General features: G+C 52.8%; 5 protein-coding genes and 1 non-coding gene across 6 annotated transcripts; 4 read left to right on the top strand and 2 right to left on the bottom strand.

Annotated features, from left to right (window-relative positions):
* Positions 1–199: 199 nt before the first annotated feature.
* COL26b_001221 (uncharacterized protein) lies at positions 200–4,282 on the top strand (the record flags this gene model as incomplete). Its single annotated transcript, XM_053174177.1, has 1 exon — positions 200–4,282. One exon carries the CDS (start codon positions 200–202, stop codon positions 4,280–4,282), a length of 4,083 nt encoding a protein of 1,360 aa, XP_053041887.1.
* A 452-nt stretch (positions 4,283–4,734) lies between these two features.
* On the bottom strand, positions 4,735–5,932 carry COL26b_001222 (uncharacterized protein; the record flags this gene model as incomplete). The annotated part of the gene is made up of 2 exons (XM_053174178.1): positions 4,735–5,589; positions 5,642–5,932. 2 exons carry the CDS (start codon positions 5,930–5,932, stop codon positions 4,735–4,737), a joined length of 1,146 nt encoding a protein of 381 aa, XP_053041888.1.
* A 1,756-nt stretch (positions 5,933–7,688) lies between these two features.
* COL26b_001223 (uncharacterized protein) lies at positions 7,689–9,068 on the top strand (the record flags this gene model as incomplete). The annotated part of the gene is made up of 3 exons (XM_053174179.1): positions 7,689–8,601; positions 8,655–8,761; positions 8,826–9,068. The coding sequence occupies 3 exons, from the start codon at positions 7,689–7,691 to the stop codon at positions 9,066–9,068; spliced, it is 1,263 nt and encodes a 420-aa protein (XP_053041889.1).
* A 4,178-nt stretch (positions 9,069–13,246) lies between these two features.
* On the top strand, positions 13,247–14,680 carry COL26b_001224 (uncharacterized protein; the record flags this gene model as incomplete). The annotated part of the gene is made up of 1 exon (XM_053174180.1): positions 13,247–14,680. The coding sequence occupies one exon, from the start codon at positions 13,247–13,249 to the stop codon at positions 14,678–14,680; it is 1,434 nt and encodes a 477-aa protein (XP_053041890.1).
* A 2,597-nt stretch (positions 14,681–17,277) lies between these two features.
* Positions 17,278–17,349, top strand: COL26b_001225. The gene has a single exon. It is a non-coding gene; the product is annotated as a tRNA-Ala (tRNA).
* A 580-nt stretch (positions 17,350–17,929) lies between these two features.
* Positions 17,930–19,895, bottom strand: ATP2 (atp2, beta subunit of the F1 sector of mitochondrial F1F0 ATP synthase; the record flags this gene model as incomplete). The annotated part of the gene is made up of 7 exons (XM_053174181.1): positions 17,930–18,621; positions 18,678–19,232; positions 19,287–19,329; positions 19,398–19,483; positions 19,561–19,582; positions 19,660–19,804; positions 19,885–19,895. The coding sequence occupies 7 exons, from the start codon at positions 19,893–19,895 to the stop codon at positions 17,930–17,932; spliced, it is 1,554 nt and encodes a 517-aa protein (XP_053041891.1).
* Between the last annotated feature and the right edge of the window lie 230 nt (positions 19,896–20,125).

Below are 20,125 nucleotides of genomic sequence, written 5' to 3' on the forward strand. Positions count from 1 at the left end.
TGGTTAACCGTCTTTTCTCATTGGGATCTTCGATTTTCAGGCCTTTCCATCACACTCATTGCGCTACTCTCAACAAACGAGGTCCTGCAAGTCTGTCAACTCAGCTTGCATTACGCACGTGTGCCAACGCAACCATCCACCCGACCAAAGCGCTTTTTATCTTCCGAAGATGCGATGAATTCCGTGCCCTGAATTCGCAATGGGTACTCCGGGCTTGTTTGTGAACGCGGCCTCCCCTCGACCGCAGAGCAGCCCCATCAAGCAAGACGACGAAGACGACGACGACATCTCCATCACGTCCTCATTAGAATCACAACATGATTCGGACGAGGAATGGTCGGTGGAACAGATTCTCTACCAAACGACTGAGGATGGTAAAGAATATTATTTGGTAGAATGGACAGGATATCCTCTTGAGAGAGCTACGTGGGAGCCGCCTGAAAACGCGTCAAGCATTTTGCTGGACGAGTGGAAAGCGACGCAAGAAAAACAAAGACGTGGCGACGAGCCAGAGTTCGACATCAAGGGCTGGTACGAGCTTTGTGAGGACTTCCAGAGGAATCGTTTCGACCGGCATCAAGAACGCAATCGCCTACGCATTCGGCGCGGCCTACGGCCTACTCTATGGGAAGGGGAATCCAAAGAGGACTACTACTCCAGCGACGACGATGTCAGTCAAGACGATTTCAACGACATTCTCCCTCCTCCGAAAACATCAAAACGGCAGATCGATCAAGCTCTCCCTTCGGTCGAGGACCGGCCCAAACAGTCACTAAAGCAAGCAGCCGAGAGAAATGCATCCCTTCCTCGCAAACGGGCCTCATCAGGAGAAAAGTCAAAGTCACCGACCAAACAGAAGTCGCCCGCATTGGCGTCGCAACGTCCGCCGACAGTATCCGCTGTATCAAAACCGACTGGGTATCAAGGCACTGCAAGGAAACCCACAGTAACAAGAGGATACAGTACCAAGACAGCCGGAAGCCTCACAACCCTCGCTTCAAAATTCTCGAAGCCTGCCAAGACGGCCAAAAAGACTCAACCGGGCGCGAGAACGATGGTGAAGGCCGCAGGCAACATATTCACAAGCGGGAAGCCCATTCGCGTGCGATCCCGATTGAGTGACAATGCGGCCGACACGAATCAATCCCCGCGCGCCTTCACCAACCACCGTATTAGAAGGAAAGCTGAATTGCAAGGACGGGACAAGGCTGATCAAGCGCCGCCTATTATTCCGTCTACGCTATTCAGCATCAGCGGCGGTCCTCCACCTCAGTCCAACACCAGCAACGCAATCGCCAAGCCTAGATCAGTGTTGAAGCGCCCAGCTGATGACCTTGCCCCCAGGTCTGCTAGTGAGTCGAGCATCACGGCGTCGGAAGCGGTTCCCTCAACTTCAGAGCAGTCGCAGCCATCGCGTCCGCCAGCGAAGAAGAGGAAATCTGTTCAGTGGGACCCTCAAATCCCTTTTACTGATGAGCCTGAGGACATGGACGTTAATAGTTCTTCAACTAGCCGACCAAAGCGGCTCAAGTCTCCCCCTCAACCAACCACATCTCATCAACCCCAGCCTCTCGAGCCTCAACAAGTGCAGCCTACCATAAAGAAGCTGTCTATCGCGGACTATCAAAACAGAGGGAAAACGTTTATGCACAGCTTGGACAAGAACATTGAGATGGGACCAAGAGGAAGCAAACAAATTCAGGTGACCTTCGATAATCTCCGCATCGACCCTGAGAAATGGTACTCTGAAGTGGAGGCACAAGACATCCTGCAATTCTCCACCACCTTCCACGTTCGCATGTTTGTTGCACAACGCCCAGTTCTCTTTGAGCGAGTTTTATCTCAGGGAGCTGTGAAGGCAATATCGTCCCAAGGGGAAGGCGCGATCAAAAGCGCTGCTGAAAAACTTAAAGTGGGATCTTTCGGGGCCGCATGCCTACATGAGGATTTTTCCATCATTGTTTATCCTGCGAGCTGTGACGAATGGAAGTCTGCTATGAAAGAGGTCGATGACCTGAACTACGAATCAAGCCCGTCTGACGTCGCCCTCAGGTATCTCATATACAAACCACATCACAAACCTATCCCGGGACAGAGGCCCATTGCGTCGAGCTTGACAGACAAGCGCGCGTCAATTCTACAAACCCTGCTTGGCCTCGACTACCATCGGCTCATGCCGACTGGCTTGAAGGACGTACGCCATAACTTCTATTTGGCATTTCCCCCGTCCAGAGAAGCAATGCTCGATACTGTAAGCGAGTGGCTTCATATGGAAAATCCGCACTGCCGCGTCTTTTCGTCAAAGACACCAGGCGACTGGAGAGCCTTCATAGATCCAAAGATTGCGAACCATGGCGTTGTCATATTCCACGAAACAACCGTCGACGTGATCCATCGTTATCCCAGCATTTTGAATCTTCTCGTCAACAAAAAGCCCGCTCACACGTTCTGGTGCCTCGGCGAGTCTCTTCGACTGCGTCCAGCGTATCCGTCCATTCGTTCTGCACACGACATAACTGAGGTCGGTGCGATTGAACTGACAAGACTGTTTCCGCACGGTAGCGCGATCCTCGTCACCCCGAGCTTCCTCGTCGCTGAGCCGCAGCGTGCCTTGCAACTCTTTGACTGGTACAAGAAGACACATGCAAAGCCTAGTTCCAATACGAAGATCGTGGCAGCCGCAAGTCTATCCAAGTTTCTTCAAGGTATTGCGTTGGACAGGGCGGACCAGATGAGGAGCATGCTAGCCGGAGGCAGTACACAAGACGCCGTACAGAAAGCAGGACTTGGCTATGATGATTGTATGGCTCGCTTTGAGACCTGGACAGCGGTCGAAAGTTTCCGGCAATCTTTCATGGAAAGCATTGAGGCTGACGAACAGCTCGAGCCGATCATTTTTGCTCCAGAATGTATCGACGCCAACGACGAGCAAAGCTTGGTGAACTGGTTCGGCTGTTGGTCACAGACTCAATACGACCAGTTCCGGAAATTCTTCGTGCTCGGGACTGACCGCTGCCTCGAAGCCCGACACAGCATCAAATACGAAGATCTCCCTCTTTACTCGCCCGGAACGGACCGCGATCTGGCTGCTGAGGGTGAGCCGAACCCAGCAGCACAACCTGGAGCTGACCCTAGCAGCGTGGACCGTTTACTGCCCATGGGGACTACAAGACTGGCCTCTTGGGACCCTCGCTCGATAACCCCCTTTCTAATGGATCTTTCGAAGCGCATGGGCAATATTAGGACCGGCAAACCCCCGAAGATCATCGCCAAAGCTTACGGCTTCACGGTCGGCTATTACCAAGATGTCGAGGTAACGGCCGACTCTTTCAGGGACTTCTACCGAGAGTTGAAAACATACAAGCAGTGGCTCGAGTTTCCGTGGCCGTTCTACTCCAAGATGGTTCCAGTCCACGCGCCCAAACACACACCCGAGCTTAATGTACCAAAGCTGTTCAACACCTACATTTCACTGTTCTATACTCCTCAAGGACAGGTGGCAGAACATAAGTGGGAGGGTCGACATCCCTGGATCGCAGTTTATCGACCAGAGCACCCAACCATCAGACCTTGGGAAGGTTCGGAAATTGTCATTTGGGATGTTTCGGCCAGGATCAATTTTCCGACTGAAAGCCAAATACCAATTTCTCGATTGAATCACGCTCAGCGACACTTGATTGAATTTGTGGAGGAGCATGGCAGACTCAACAATCCAGATCTCCCGCTTACCAGAGTCTGGCTTGGGGGAGAACAACCGTCTGGAGACATTCTCCCACTCGACGCGACTCTGGATGCCTTGGAGACCATGTGCATGAATCCCGACCAAGCCACGATGCCCGAGGAGAAAGACCTGATAGAGAATGGTTTCCGTCCGGTTGTGTTGCGGGCTCAGAATGATGCACAAGCCCACACCGGTTCCCCCAGCGACATGGAACTAGACCCGACTGAAGATCTGTTTGCCGAGGAAGATGACCCCAAAAGCAAGACCATCTTTCATCCGCCTCGTAGCCCGAGGCCGATTCGAGCGAGTCGTTGCGAGAACCTGCTGTTCAAATGGGTCAAGGACGTAGCAAGGCGAGACTCATCACGGTCGGTATTCTCGTACACGTTCACGCCAACCGTGGAGTGGTACGAGAGACAGCAACTAGCGGAGAATCGCAACTTCGAGCACATCTACGTTGGCTCATGGAAGAATATCTTTGACTGGTTGCGAATCCCCGAGGAAACTACGTACAAACGCATCCAGGACAGAAAGGAGACATCAGAGGATGGTAGGAGGTGATAGTATGGATCCGGCAGAAAGGGATCATGGGGGTTTGGGGACGCGCGCAACGAGGCGTGTAACTCTTGCCTCACATGGAGACGGAACATGGTTTGTACGAATATTGTATCTGAACACCTATGGGCATTGTCCACACAGTTGAGATAGCTACATTGCACAGAGCATTAGGGCTCCTGAATCAAGACAAAGTTGGCATAACAAATGGGCATAGAATTAGAAAGTTGCGCCAGAGCCAACCCATGACATATTACAGCAGAACACGACTAATCATACTACGGCACTCAGCGGCTCTCTTTCCAGCGTTTGTTCGAGTGTATGAGGTCCCCCTTAGTGGCTGACGAGTGACGACGCTTCATTCACATGCCGAGCCCTATCATATTGCTCGCCACTCCACATACATACGGATAGACACCGCGCTTTTATCTCCATCTTTGAAAATGTAGGATTACTCCCTACCTGACGGAGGCGGGGAAGTTCCTTGTACTGAGCAACACACCCTTGATACGTCGGATGTTGTCCTTGGCCTTTTTGGTCTCGTCATCAGGCTCGTTGGAGCGGAAGCCGTAAAGACCGCCCGTGAACTCCTTAGGTGCTGGATACGCCAGCTGCATAAGATCATCCTTGAGCAAGTCCATCTCAGACTTGACGTGCGCGAGATCCTCCGCTTCGGCGATGCACTTATCTTTGATCTCTGTCGCGTGTTGCGCAAGGCTCTTCACCTGCGCGTCGGCGGTAGCATTGTTCCCTTGTCCAGCTAAACTGGTGCCCCATCTTCCATGCTTCTGGTCCATGTAGGAGCCTAGTGGTGGCGTCGGGGGGTTGGACGTCTGGGTGCCGATGTCGCGGTGGAACATTTCTGAAGGATCCTCGACGTCCGGGTCGCTGCTTGTGCCGTCGTCCTTTGGTGCCTCGGCGCCGGTCTTCTTGGGGGCGGGGATCTCGGAGACGGTGCTTTCGAGTTTCTCGATAATGGCCGACAGCTTCTTGTTGGTTGCGTCGTGGAGCTCTGTGCGGGCTTCGTTGAGGTTCTCGACCATAGGGGCGACGAGGAACTTGCTTGTGCCGTATAGAAGGGTTGAAATGCCGGCAAAGGCGTAAAGGGTGTTCAAGATGCCATTTGCTGTGACTAGGGGTGGTGGGCGGGTTGGTTTGGTGAGGAATTCGGGGTATGTAACAACGGGGGGATTATCGTTTGTTCTTGGAAGAGAGATCTCGTTTTGTGTGGTAGCGGGAGCGGGAGTAGGAGCGTGCGGCTCGGGTGTTGGGATCGTTGCTGGCTCGGCTTCAACGGGTTCTGTTCGCGCAGTCTGGGCATGTTAGTCGCGATGCGACGGGCAAGGAGTGAAAAGCGAGGTTTACCTGTTGCGCTGGTTCTGGTGCTGAACCGCTGCCCAGTAGCTCCTCTATCTCTGCAGGCTCCAGCCCCTTGCCCCTGAGAAACTCTTCCTTCTTTTCTCTTGGTGCGTCCTTTATTTCGTCGTCCTGAAGGAAGCGCCGCGCGACCTCGAGCTTGTCATCGGTAGGGGTATCCTCTTGGGATTGTTGCGATGCAGGCTCAGACTCAACATCCAGCTGGGGCTCGCTCTGTTGTTGTTCGCGCTGCCAGGCAGGAATGCCTGACGAGCTGCCGCTGTCATCAGAGTCGCTCATGTTCGATGATCCTACAAGCTCGGCGGAAGTAAGGAATTGCTAACGTTGAGGACGGCGCGAGGTCAATCACCGGAAAACAGCCGGTCTAATTCTCGGTAGGTGGTGAATAACATCGGCGTTCGGGACCTATGACCACATGCCTCGGCTGGGAGTACCGCGAAAACGGAGAGGTTGGTACAAGGAAACGTTCATTACGGGCACCTGTAGCCGAACAAAACGCGACCCAGGAGCCCGTCTGGCTTGTTACGGCGGGACACCGTTAAGCTGCAGCGCGTCTGGGGTGGCGGGATGTGGGGCAATGCACGGTGCCCATGGTGTCCACACATTACGGGTCTCCGTTTTCAACTTCCGGTGCTCCAGCGGACTTCAGCGCCTGTTGCAGAGTGAAGCTTGCCTCGCGCTGAACTCAAGGTGAGCCTGGTGAAAAGCGCAATACCACGCCAGAGGGTTGGATATCGAAGCCATCTCATTCTTATCCGTCTCATCTATACAACGAGTACTCCTTTCATCGTTCGAGGGATCTATTGTTTCAGCAACCCAGGACATCACCCGATTTGGTCGCTCTCCTGTCACCGACGATCTCTGACCATTCCGCTCGACGCTTTGCTTCACCGACCGAGCGATTGGCAGACCCAGCAACCAATTCCAGCCACGGTCAATCAAGGTAAGCTCTCATCTGCTGCGTTACAACCCTTCGAAAGAGGACCTGCAGCGAGTGGATTCGCTAAAGGGGACAGACTCTCGAAGCGCGCAAGACATTGAGGCGTTGAGAGGGAGAGAAAAACGCAGAGTAGCGACGCGGGAGGCGACACGAGATCCAATAGCCAGAAAGTCTCAGTTCAGGGGGTCCTGTTTTCTGCCCATCTTGGCTTGGTTCACAGCCACCGCTTCTTACTTTACTGCTCTGTACCTTGCCTTGTCGTGCTTGGGGTCCTGCTCCGAGAGGCGATAGGCCACCAAAGGGGAAGAAGGGCGAATTATCCCACTTGCCGCTGCGCGTATTCTGCGGCTAGCCGTCGTCTATCATCTATCCCGGGAAGGGGTTTCAACAATCGGTAAGCCATCATCTCTAATTGCGACATTTGTTTCGACTTGAGCCTTTTCTCTGCGCTGCATCTACTGTCAACACCATCTCTTCATCACATATCACATCGTTCTTGAGGCGAGTTTGCCAACTCAAGTGAGGCAAACAAACGGCAAATTACCTCGAGGCCCAAAACCAACATCTTCAAGGAGAGCAAGGTACACGCACGGCACTCTGCGCGCCAAGAATGCAACTTGATGAGGGAAAGTAGCCGGCCAGCAGAAGCAAAAAAAAAACAAGGCAAAAAAAACAAAAAGCGCCCGCACGTGGACGGTTTAAAAAAAGGTGTAAACTTACCGCAAGTCGCACGCTTTAATAACTTCCATGCATCTCGGCCTGCCACTGCTACCGCTACTACGGACGTTGCCTTACCTCATCTCCCGTATCTAGGGGATCAGATTCCTAGCAGCAGTGCCACCTCACCTTAACCCTTCCTTGTCTGGACTTCCGCCCCCCGAGCTTACCTTATTTCAACCTCCCACGTTCGCAATCTTGGGAAAATCCCCCACCGATCGTCCCAAAAACACAACCGTTGCATGCCTACCCCCAAAATCCTTTCTCCCTCACACACTTCACCCAGCCCGCAAGCGCAACAACACTCACATTGAGCCACATCCCCCGGTGCCAAGCAATCCGCAAACGCGCTTCATATATCCTTGACCATCACACACAATGGCTTCTCGACCGCGCCGCTCAGCGGCCAAGAAGGCTTCCGAAGCACTCGTTGACTGGGCCGACAGCGAACGAAGCAGCAATATGTCCACCCGCGCTCGCCGCTCAGAGGGTCGCACCTCCGGTGTGTCTCGCGGCCCGCCCTCGTCGCCGGGCAGTGAGCACCTCAACCTTACCGTCAAAGTTCCCGCGAATAAGCTTCGTGAGGCAACCAGCAGAGGCAGGAATTCCACCGGAAACAGCATCTCTGTAAACAGCCGGGGCTCGTTTGGAGGCAGCGAGATCATTGCTGGAAAACGTAACCGTGGTCCCAAGAAGAGCTACGTAGTTGAGTCCGACAGTGAGGAGGAAGAGGATGAGGACGAGGAGATGGAGGACCCCAACGATGAAGACGCTGATGGCGATGAGGACGACATGGATGTCGACGCCGAGGGCGAAGACGATGCCGATGGCGACGCTGACATGGACACCCCTGCGGCTTCCACGATCAAAATCTCATTGCCGAAAGCTGGTAAGGTTACGCCTCGGCGACCGGCGGCGGCGAGAGTCATCGAGGATGATGACGACGACGATGAGGAGGAGTTGAGTGAGATTGAAGTCAGTGACCCGGAGAACACGATGGACATGAGCATCGATGTTGGAGGCGCCGGCGATGACGATGAGGAGGAGGACGAAGAAGACGAAGAGGAAGACGCTGAGGGCGAAGAAGAGGACGCCGAGGGTGAGGAAGAAGATGCCGAAGGTGAAGAGGAGGAGATTGAAGTTGCCGACGAAACTCAGGTCGCAGATGCCGAGGGTGAGGGAGACAGCGAACTTGGCAGCCGAGAGGGAACGCCGGACTTGACTAAGATGACGAGGAGACAACGTGCTCGTTTTGAGGAAGAGCCTCAGCAGTATATGAAGCTCTCGGATGGTAATTAATATGCCTACTGACGAGATCGAGGAGACGCGCTAACTGTGTAACAGAGGTTCAAGCAAAGAAGGTCTTCACAGCGGAGGAGCTTTCCATGAGAAGAGCGGAAATGGCTCGTCGTCGACGCAACTTGTCTGAGAAGCGCAACGAAGAAGTCAAGGTAACATGCTTATTTTCCCTGGTATTGAAACAGTATTTGAGCGCGAGAGCTAACGCAAGCATAGATGGAAACCATCAACAAGCTTCTAAAGAAGCAGGCACCCAAGACCAAGGGCAAGGGCCAGGCAGCTGGCAACGATACTCCCAGCAACGAGCCCCCAAGGGCAGATGTAGCTTTCGTCCGCTGGGTCAACTCCAAGAAGGGCAGCATCGTTGCCGTGCCGGAGGAGATGATCGGCGGACCGGCGGGCAAGGTGTTTGTTCCCGGAGGACTCAACTCCGGAAAGATGGTCGAGGAAGTCGCCTAGGACGAAGGCCCGCGCCAGTCTTCACGACTCAGAGAAAACTCATCATAGAAACACGGAGCACTTGTATCCGATAACAACGGCGTTGGGCGAAGACTGGTATCGTACGCAGCATATAGGTAGATCAGCAGAAGCTGGTAATTGTTCTTAGGTCTCTAGACAGAATTGGTTAATTGGCATAAATCTGCGTCGGCCATCATCCGTCCCGCATGTCCATCCGGCATGCGCAAGTCGCAAACTAAATCGCTCACGTGGTTGATTGCGACAGTTGCTTCACTAACGAGTATCCACAGGTCGGTGCCTGAGAACCTCGGAGATGGCCGTCGGCTCTTGGATTCAATGCCCTTTCGACTGATGATGGCTGTAGGGTGACGTGACAGTGTCGGCTGAGATATCTTATGTAATCAACATATCGGGGCACATAGGCACTGTAGCAAAATTGCAACACACCAAGGACCCTGCATTGCCAATTGGAGGACAAGTCATGTGGTGCCCGGACGCGGGCCTGTCACTCGCAGGAGCTTGTTTATTTCTGTTCTCCGCAATTACTCTGGCCTTCGATCGGAAACAACATTTCATCTGCTATTGCTGCTGCTGCTGGCTGTATTAGTGGTGGTGGGCACCCTACCGGTGGCAGCCAAGCCCGCGACAGATGCCTTTGTCAATGACGGTGACGATCATTATCACAGTCCGGTCCCAAATCACAGAGAGCGTTGCTGTGCAGGACCATGCCATTGGCTGTCCCTCGTTGATCTGCTTGTCATCGTTTTGTCGTGGGTTGTATCTCGCCTGCGGGATCGTGAGTGTTGAGCACCGATATGTGGGAGTGGTGCGATGCCGGCACGGTCGAGCATAGATTGAGTAGGCGACGAGAAGATCTCGGACACGCAAGCTGGGGTAAGAGACGGGCGCTCAACGCCGTTATCGCATGGTTGTGGGAAACCACTCAGCCCAACTCCGGATTGGTAATCAATCCGTCGAGAGCGTCATGTTTCCCTTCTCGTGGTCAGCATGGATGGATTCCGAGGACAGGTATCCAGGTGTATAATTCGTGATCGTGTTGGTGAGATTGGTACTTTGTGCTGAGTACAGTTCGTCCCTACTGCCTACTGGACCAAACACGCTCCATCCACGCATCCTTCAAACCCCCAGGGCCAGCCGTCCAACCAAAAACCCCGGATCTGCACCCTGCAAGAAGCCGGGCGGGGGGAGCCTAATGGTTGGCAGCCGTGGCAGCATGTGAGGTTGGCTGGCAAAGCAGGTGAGAAGGGGACCTTGCTGCAGCTCGCCGGGAATATCGACACCGGAGGCGCCAACACTCTTCTTGGAGTCTAGCTCGCGAGACTATGTTGTTGCCTCGTTTGGATCTGTCACTGGCAAGCCAGGCAGTGGTCTAGATGGATCTGCGGGCCTCAGCCCTAGGCAACTGCGTTATATAAGCTGCGTGATTCAAAAAAGAGACTTTTTAAGACTAATTAACAGGGTACTCATAGCTATACTACTACAGATCCTCTTGTACCTAATACTACTATATCTTAGCTGATAGAGCTATCTACTATACTAATATCACTAATATCTCTATTAATTAATATTTAAAGCTTAATATAAAGTACTATTATTAATTATTATTAATATAGCTTTAAAGGCTTACTATACTTAAATAAGAAGTAGCTTATATAGTAGTATTTACTATAGTATCAATCTCTATAGAAGCTATATATAGTTTACTAGCTTAATCTAAACTTTTTAGTAACAGCTTAACTTACTATTTATTAAGATTAACATATCTATTCTTTTTAAGCTAATATAGTACTTAATAATATCCCTATAAAAGCTGGGGTTTTATTAGAAATTAAGATTATTTAAATAGCTAATTATAGTTATCTCTATACTATAAACGTTAATAAAGTTAAGTTGAGCTATCTTAGAAGAGATTAATAAAGATATTATTATAGAGGGGTTAATATAGTATTATAATCTCTACTAGTTTAGCTAGTTTTATAGCTATACTAATCCTTAATTTTAAAGTTCTCTATAACCTTAAGAGATGAGGCTAAATATAGGTAGTATATCTATTAATACCTGAAAGTTTATTAATAAGAATTTTCTCTTTCTAGAACACTAAAAAAACTAAGTAACAAAACCAAAAGTGGTCTAGACGGATTGGGACTGCGTTAGGGCGGTTTGCCCATTGTCTGTACTAAGCAAGTGACAGGCGACGGCGACGACAGACAAGATTCCTTCACCTGGGCGTCGTCAGGTACCGAAGGATCTGAAGCACTTCCAACAAGACTCCGAGCGCGGCAGGCTGAGCCGTCGTGGCCATGGTCATGGAGTCTTCGATACGTCTTGGCTGGAGTCCGATCACGAGAGAGGAGCGCAGTTAGTCACTTGCAAGGGCAAAGATTTTGCAGACATGGCATGTCTCGTGGACGGGAGCGTTGCCCATCTCTCCCCACTTTGCCCTCGTGCGCTCTCCAGTTGTCTCCAGTGTTCCCCGTCCGCTACCCTACCTTAACTCGGAGAGGGCCTGGGCTCAAAAGAAGAGTCACGGAAAGACAGAGACACCAGGGGCCACAGACTGCCGCACTTCCTTGGCCTGACAATTCAACACTTCGGATTGCTTCCTGGTTACGAATACTTTAAACCTGCTAAGCCTCGGGTTCCCTCTATGGCGAACCTTAAACCGCGAGAGGGTAACCGACCCCCCTCCAGAATGTTCTGATACTTGATACTTTGAAGGTGCGCAATGGCAGGGCAGAGCGGGCTCAGCAGCGGGGACACCTCTGCTTCTCATCTCACCGGCTCAGACAGCCGCCACAGAGGCGCATCCGACGCTTTAGTGATGGAACCCTGTGCCCGCCCCGAAGAAAAAATGGTCCTCACGAACTGGGGTGCCAGGCGGTTTGTGCTTGCCAATTGGGCAGCCTTTTAGTTTCTCCTAGTTTTGTGAGAGGAAGGAGGGGAAAAAAGTGAGCACGAGAAATATCGGCCAAAACCATGGCGTCTACATCGCCAGTTGAAGCGTCAATGGCTCAAGCAGCAGTAACAGCAAAAACAGCACCAAGAGCAGAAGCCACGGCAGATCCTTCAGCTGTTGCATCCATGTCCAGGTCCGGCCAAGATGCTGCGTCTGCCCCCGGCGGCGACAAGGCCAACGCCAACGACACCGCTTCTCGTACATCAGATCAAGGTAGGTAGGTGAGAGACACCACACCGGGCACAGGGCCGCTAGCCTCGCTTTGTCGCTTTTGCCTTCCCTCCCCTCCCCCGGGCTGCTTCCTTTTGTTCTCATGTATGCGGCCTTTCTCTCTCTTGTTCTGCATCCACCCGCATTCTCCTTCCCCATACCTACCTACATACGGGCACCGACGCAAAGAAGAACCTACCTTCAGGGAAACAGACGGGAGGTGGACGACGACGACGGGACGCAGAAGTCAAGGTTCTGGACCGGGCTTGGCTTCCTTGCCATACGCCCGCCATAACACACGCAACACACACGCACACAAAACGTACACTACCTACCTTACCTACCTTACCTTACCTACCTACTACCTTGCTTCCCCAACAGCCATTTGCCTTACACGATGCCTGAGAGTGGCACGCACTTCGCATCCCCCCTCTTGACTGTCTCGCTTTCCGCTCCTGTTTCTTCCCCTCGCCTTGCTTTTCTCTTCTTATTCATCCGATGCCCCAGACTTTCAATGCATGATTCCTAGGTGCACAACACATACTTCACTGCACAAACATCGACCAGGCCTATTTATTCTACATATGACGGAATTATAAACTGACCAAATCCAGCCCCCTTGGCAGCCACCATCAGGCCACTCGCGGCCGCGGCCACCACCCCAGAAACCGGCGCGCTCCATCACCCGCACCACCAGCCCACCCCGCACGCGACTGCGACGGAGACCGCTGCTACTCCAGACCCAGCTGCCACTACTCCAGCTGCGGTAACTATTACTACATCCCCGGTCACGGCTGCTGGACCGGGAGCTTCACTTGCGCATCCCGATATAATAAAGCAGACGCCCTGCTTCCAGCCAGACCTGTCGCCTTCCATGCCTACTTCTTCCTCCCCTCCTCCATCCTCCTCTCTTGCTGCGCCTGAGGCCAACACCCAGCCAAAGAGCCAGCCACAGCACACCACCGCTGCCTCTTCATCTTCCACCACCAAGATGATCTTCTCAGACATTTACAAGTCCCCACGCTCGCCTCTCGCCAAGTTCAGGCACTCCATGTCCCAGCAGCCCTTGACGCTGGACTTGCCTGACTATGATCCAGACCTCCTGAGCAAGGATAAGGTCAAGCAGAAGGAGGCAGTTAAGAAGTACCTTGCCTCCAAGATCCGCAACGACTGGGAGTTTGTCTGGCCACCAGTCATCCCACCTCAAAAACAGAACGGCGATGGTGAGGCTGCACCAAAACCGACGCCAGCGCCAGCAACCGAGGCTGATGCGCCCGTACAAGCACCCGTAGAACAGACTCAAGACACCGCCGAGCCCAAGCCCGAAGCGACGCAGACGGCGACGAATGACGACGATGTGGCAGTCGAAAGCATGGACAGCAGTGACGACGACGACGAGGAAGGGGGTTTCTCAGACAGCGATGCAGAGTCCGTCTACAGCACAGTCTCAGAAGACCCGGCACGCTTCAAGCCTCGCCTGGAATGGGTGTCTGACCTCTCCGACGAGGAACCCGTCCCACTGTCTCTCTCCCCGTTCCGCTTCGACAGCCCCGATGCGATCGGCGCCGCGGTGAAAGCCTCCGTCGCCGAGAAGCGTGCGGCGCGGAGGCGGGCACTGCGCGAAGAAATGCAGTGGAATGAAGGGCTGGCCTGCTTCGAGGCGAGGCGCAATGCCTGGACAGGCGCACGTACGGTGCGCGTTCGCGCCAAACCCGTTTCTCCCACGCAGACATTCTCGCCGCTGTCGCCCCGCCGCCTCTTCTTCCGCTCCTCAATGTCCCAGCCTTCGCCAGCATCTTTCGGTGCGTCTCCATCGTCGCCGCCTCATTCTCTGCAGCAGCGGCCGAGCAACGATGCTTCGGCCGTTGTGTCGGATGGCTCCGAGCTCACCAAAGAGCTCACTGCGTCAAAGTCTAAGGAGTCCGCACGGTCAGCGGCATTGGCCGCGGCTGTGACGTACCCCGTCGAGACCCTGATTCCTCTACCCGCGCCCCTGCTTCCTCCCGGAAACCCAATGCGTGCATCCATCACTCCTTCGGTGTACATCTCATTGTACGAGAAGGTGATTGTACACGCCCTGACGCCCTCATGCCCTGTCAACTTGTCAGACATGATTAGAGCCTGTGTCGTAGGGTGGAAGCGAGACGGTGAGTGGCCTCCGAAGCCGGCTGCCGACGTTGGCATCGTCGCTGTGCGGCGGAGGAAGAAGTCCGCCACAGAGGGTGCAGGGCAGAACGCCGTTCGTAGAATGAGCTTCGGCTTCCTGGGCAGGGCAGAAAAGACAGAGGGCCATGACGAGGCTGGAACCGGCAAGGGCATTAGAAGAAGCCTGCAACGGGTCCTCGGTCTGGGGCAGCACCATCCCGCCACAGGAGCGGGTAATGGGAACGGGGCGGCAAACGGAAAAGAAGCGACCGCTGCATAGGTCAGGTCCATGATAAACATGATAATGATGGAAATAATTGGTTACAATGAGTTTGACCGGGGGCCTTGTGGCGAGAAGAGGTTCACCGGTGAACCGAAGAGACTTTGAAAAAAGGTCTTGGGCAGGCTACGCGAGAAGGGAAAGTTGTTCATGCGACTTCTGATACCCATATGGTGTTAAAACATCGATTTCAATGCCAGCATCTGCATCGTTTTGTTTGTCAGTTGGTCGACTGCTACGGGCGTTGGTCGTCCCTTTAGTTGAAAATGTATAAATGAACCATTCAACACAGACCCATGTTATGTTCTTTCTATGCCATATCCTCTGACGATCGTTGCGATACCAAGGCTATCCTCAGCCATCATCATGTGTGGGTGAACCGTTTGGGGGTTTATTTGGTCTGTATGAAAAACTCGTCTGGAGATCAAACATATGAGCCATTACTTGTGAAGTCATGTATAGGGGTTGCTCGATGTCGGTTTAGGTGGACAAAAGCCTACTCTGCCTGAATGTACATCAACTTCTTCAAAGAATACTTGTCTTCTCATCCATGTGAGTGAAGTTTATTCTGGCCTCAACTGCTGCTTTCTTGCCACCGGCTGCCTTCCCTCGGTCTATGATGCTACACCGTGGCAAGCATGAAGCCCCATCATGAGGCTGTAAACAGCCCGCTGATCCTGCGCATACTTCTCCCATAAATGCTACATAGTCTCAGTTTCTTGGTCATACCAAAGGGGTGCAGTGCCACTGGTCATCTTTCCCATGGCTGTCCAGGGGACATGCTACGAGAGTCGCCGATGCAGTGACGTCCATTATGTTCTGAAGTGCCTATTCACTGGGAATAATCTCACAGCACTGCCAAGCAGCTGGTTTTCAGTTCTGTAATGAAAGGAATAAGACGATAAGTCGTGAGATAAACTCAGATAGAATTATATGTATCTTGACGACAAGATCATGAGCCTCAACATGTTTGCCTCGCGAGCAGGAAGCAGAAGATTGTCTGTATTTCTAATTTCTCGATGAGATCCAGTACATCCTTTTATTGCCGAAAGTAAGTCTTCGGGCGTGGCGATGTCAATCAAATGTAAACTTTCCTCGAAGAACACGCATGGAATGCAAGAGACTAAATAACATCTCAGCGCCATTGTAGAAGATAAGAGCAATAACCCACCGAGGGAACCAACTACGACACATAGTTCATGACCTGTAGCTGGTAGGAGTTTTATACACAGAATTGTGCAAGGTCAACACGTTGCCCTCGTTGCAGCAGAGCCTACGTACCTGTGTCGTTGAGAATACGGACCTAGAGATGTTGACAGATAACGCCTCACCTGACGCAACCACATTCATCCAATTCGTGCAGGAAGATATATCCCGAATATGAGTCGAAGTGTGGGAGCTATCTTCCGAACGTGCTTATGTATATTTGGTTCCTTTCTGTGATAATCCCTGGGACAAAATAATTCACATCCCTGGGCTGCGCCCAGCTTTGCACTTCAGATCTACATATAACAGCCCAGGCCAACGTAGCTCGTCTGAGATTCCTTCCCGGGATAAAATCGCCCGCTGATGGTGCTCTTCCCACGTAAGAAACAGTCCCTATCAGGAAAGCTTTATGTGAAAATGCCTATGCACTGGCGCCACTGGCATCGATAAAGAAAGGGCACTCCGAGACGTATTATGGATAATAACTGTACGGAAATGAAGATAATCATCAGTTTCACGAATGGACCCCAATTACAGACAATTGTACACAAGTCCTCCAATGTAAGAATTGGATATCACGACTACCTTCCGAGATGCAATTATCCATAAGCTCAGGCGGGGGGGCCTTGACCTGCCTTACCCAGGAGACGCAATAGACACTACCAGCTATTTCTGATAGATAGGCGGCTGATGATGTGCGTGTAGTCTCTAAATGCAAGCACCGCAGTGATGTTAATTTCTCTAACAGATAGCCTTCAGAGCAAACGGCAGCTACATGGCATCGTGTTACAGCCCACTTGGTCTGCTTTGTTTTCGACATGACATTCCTCTCGTGGCTTTTCTACCCGGTAATTCTCCGGACATTGTTCCCTGGTCGAATAGAACATACGAATATAACGAAGCGAATTCTCACAATGGTGAAGGCCACATGGCTCTCTTCGCAAACTTGGACGTGTACAAAAATCCATCGATAGACATCTTTACGGTTCTCTAAAAACCACAAACCTGCTCATTCCCAACGGGTCTAGCTTTTCTATGTGCAGTCGTGAGCCGCCAGTGCCACCAACGATCCTCGCCTGAGCATTGATCCTTGGCCCTGATACTCCCGAGATACAGCTCAATGCTCAGACTCAGGACTCGTCGACATTTCAGACATCCGTCAAGGACGACGCAGCATCTCACAAACACACGAAAACACGTTCCGAACGTGACACCGCCTTCCCAGCCCCGACCTCAACACCAATCACCCGCGCCTAAACTTCAGCCACTCATCCCCGCGAGACACAACTACACCCCATCCATCGACTCCCAGAGCCCATCAGCTCGCCCTTCATATTCCAATCTGCAACCATGCTTCCCATCACAGCATCATGCCTTTAAAGCAGGTAAACGGGCGATTGGTTTAGTGGTATAACGACCCCTTCGCATGGGGTAGGTCCTAGGTTCGATTCCTAGATTGTCCATCCTTCTTGACTACTTTCGAGGGAGGATGGCGTGGAGCGTGCAGCATGGGCGGATGATGATAGGGTTTACAAGACGAAGGATAACAGAACAATAGCTGTTTGAACTTAGAGTAGTGGTTTAAGTCTAGAGATTCATCATTGATCAATGTTCAATGGTCGTGGCAGTGAATGAATGAATGGCGTGTTCGACACACCCGAGATAAGTATCCGCCCAGACCGGCCTTCGGTACTTCTACCCCAGAAAGAGAATCTGCATGGGATACACCAATCAGGCAGGGGGCTAACCAACGTCATAACCGATTCGCGCGGGGTGCTCACGCAAGTGACAGTCTAGAACGTTGCAGGGGCAGCTTTATCACCGGGGCGGGGGGAGCGTAATCTCACAATCGGCACGGGACGGCGTTTGAAGAAATAAGGAGATTCTCTCAACTACAAGAGGAATTAAGTAGATTTCTTGGTACACAGCTCACAAAAGAGACTTGAATTGAGCTAAGAAACCTCCCCATTCCATCGTTCCTCTTCTATACACAGGCTATATGCCCACCTCTCGACGCTCATTGGTATTTTCGTCAGGAGTCGTTTAGTTGTTCTCCAGCTCCGCCAGAATCTTCTCACCCTTCGCCTTAGCAGAGGCGAAGTCACCGACCATGTAGAAGGCACCCTCAGGAAGGGCATCACCCTCACCGGACAGAATGGCCTTGAAAGAGGCAATGGTGTCCTTAAGGTCAACGAGCTTACCCTCGATACCAGTGAAAACCTGGGCGACGGTGAAGGGCTGGGACAAGAAACGCTGGATCTTACGGGCACGCTCGACGGTGAGCTTGTCAGCCTCAGAAAGTTCGTCCATACCCAGAATGGCAATGATATCCTGAAGGGACTTGTACTCCTGGAGGATCTGCTGGACGCGGGTGGCGGTGTCGTAGTGGTCCTGGCCGACAATACGGGGGTCCAGCATACGAGACTTGGAATCAAGAGGGTCGACAGCGGGGTAGATACCCAACTCGGAGATACCACGGGATAAGACAGTGGTGGCGTCCAAGTGAGCGAAGGTGGTGGCAGGGGCAGGGTCAGTCAAATCGTCAGCAGGGACGTAGACGGCCTGGACGGAAGTAATGGAACCCTTCTTGGTGGTGGTAATACGCTCCTGCATACCACCCATGTCAATGGCGAGGGTGGGCTGGTAACCGACGGCAGAGGGGATACGACCCAGCAGGGCAGACACCTCAGAACCGGCCTGGGTGAAACGGAAAATGTTGTCAATGAAGAGCAACACTGTGACCTGGTTAGCGAGACGATCGTGGCGCATGTTGCTGCGAGAAAAAACTCACCATCCTGTCCCTCCTCGTCACGGAAGTACTCAGCAATGGTAAGACCAGTAAGGGCGACACGGGCACGGGCACCGGGGGGCTCGTTCATCTGACCGAACACCAGGGCGACCTTGGACTCGCCGTCAAGCTGAATGACGGAAGTCTCCTGCATCTCGTGGTACAGATCGTTACCCTCACGGGTACGCTCACCGACACCAGTGAAGACGGAGTAACCACCGTGGGCCTTGGCGATGTTGTTGATCAGCTCCTGAATGAAGACGGTCTTGCCGACACCGGCACCACCGAAGAGACCAATCTTTCCACCACGGGCGTAGGGGGCGAGGAGGTCGACGACCTTGATACCAGTGACGAGAATCTCGGCGGTGGTGGACTGGTCGATGAACTCGGGGGGCTCGGCGTGAATGGGAAGCTTCTTGTCGGTCTTGATGGGGCCACGCTCGTCAATGGGGTCACCAGTGACGTTGATGATACGGCCCAGAGTCGCGGGGCCGACGGGAATGGTGATGGGGGCACCAGTGTCGGTGGCCTTGGAGCCACGGACGAGACCCTCAGTACCTGGAAGAGCGTGAGTTTGAGTGCGGAAAACTTTTTCCAGGCAATAGTACTAACCGTCCATGGCAATGCAACGGACGACATTCTCACCCAAGTGTTGCTGTTGAAATGTGTTAGATGCGGAACTTTGCGGCAGTTATTTTTTTCGGTGTCCGTCAAGGTACGTACCGACACCTCAAGAACCAGCTTCTGGTTGTTGTTCGTCGTCTCGAGGGCGTTCAGAATGGCGGGGAGCTTGGCAGTGTCGAACTTGACTGCATTGTATGTCAGTATCGAGGTCGTTGAGATGGAGGCAGGCCCCATGAAAGTTTTTCTCTCGGTGTTTACGAACCATCGACGACGGCACCAATGACCTGTGGAAGTGTTGTTGTCAGTAACCGACATGGCCCTCGGGTTAACGGAAGGGAGCAGCAACGAGGGGCCCACGAACCTGATAGATCTTTCCATCACCGACACCGGCAGTAGAGGCGAATCTGCTGCTCGCGGGGAATCTGAAGTTGGCAGGTCTGATGGCGCGGCGGGTAGCGTTCGCCGCGAAAGAAGGGCGAGCCGCCCTGGCGAAGGAGGAAATGCCGCTATTCGGGCATGGTTAGCTCAATTGGGGCCAATTGAACGCGGGACGGTTCAAAAAGTCGATCAGGAAGATGGTACGAACCTCTTGAACATCTTGACAGATGAAAAAGGGCGACTTCGGATGGGAGTGGAGAGGTGATGGTTGAGGTTTGGGGAAGGACTTAGGAGGAAGTGAGCAGTTTTGCTCGGAATCTACGCTTCGTCGGTTAGAGCTTTGCTGGGGGCATCACGTGATCGGATATCGAGCAGGAAAAATTACCTCGTCACGCTAATCCCGATCTAGGCGTCCTGGTCCCTCCGGGAGACACCGGGTCCACGTTCGG

Source organism: Colletotrichum chrysophilum (assembly GCF_026319265.1).
Source record: "Colletotrichum chrysophilum strain AFK26 chromosome Unknown scaffold_5, whole genome shotgun sequence".
Lineage (NCBI taxonomy): Eukaryota > Fungi > Ascomycota > Sordariomycetes > Glomerellales > Glomerellaceae > Colletotrichum > Colletotrichum chrysophilum.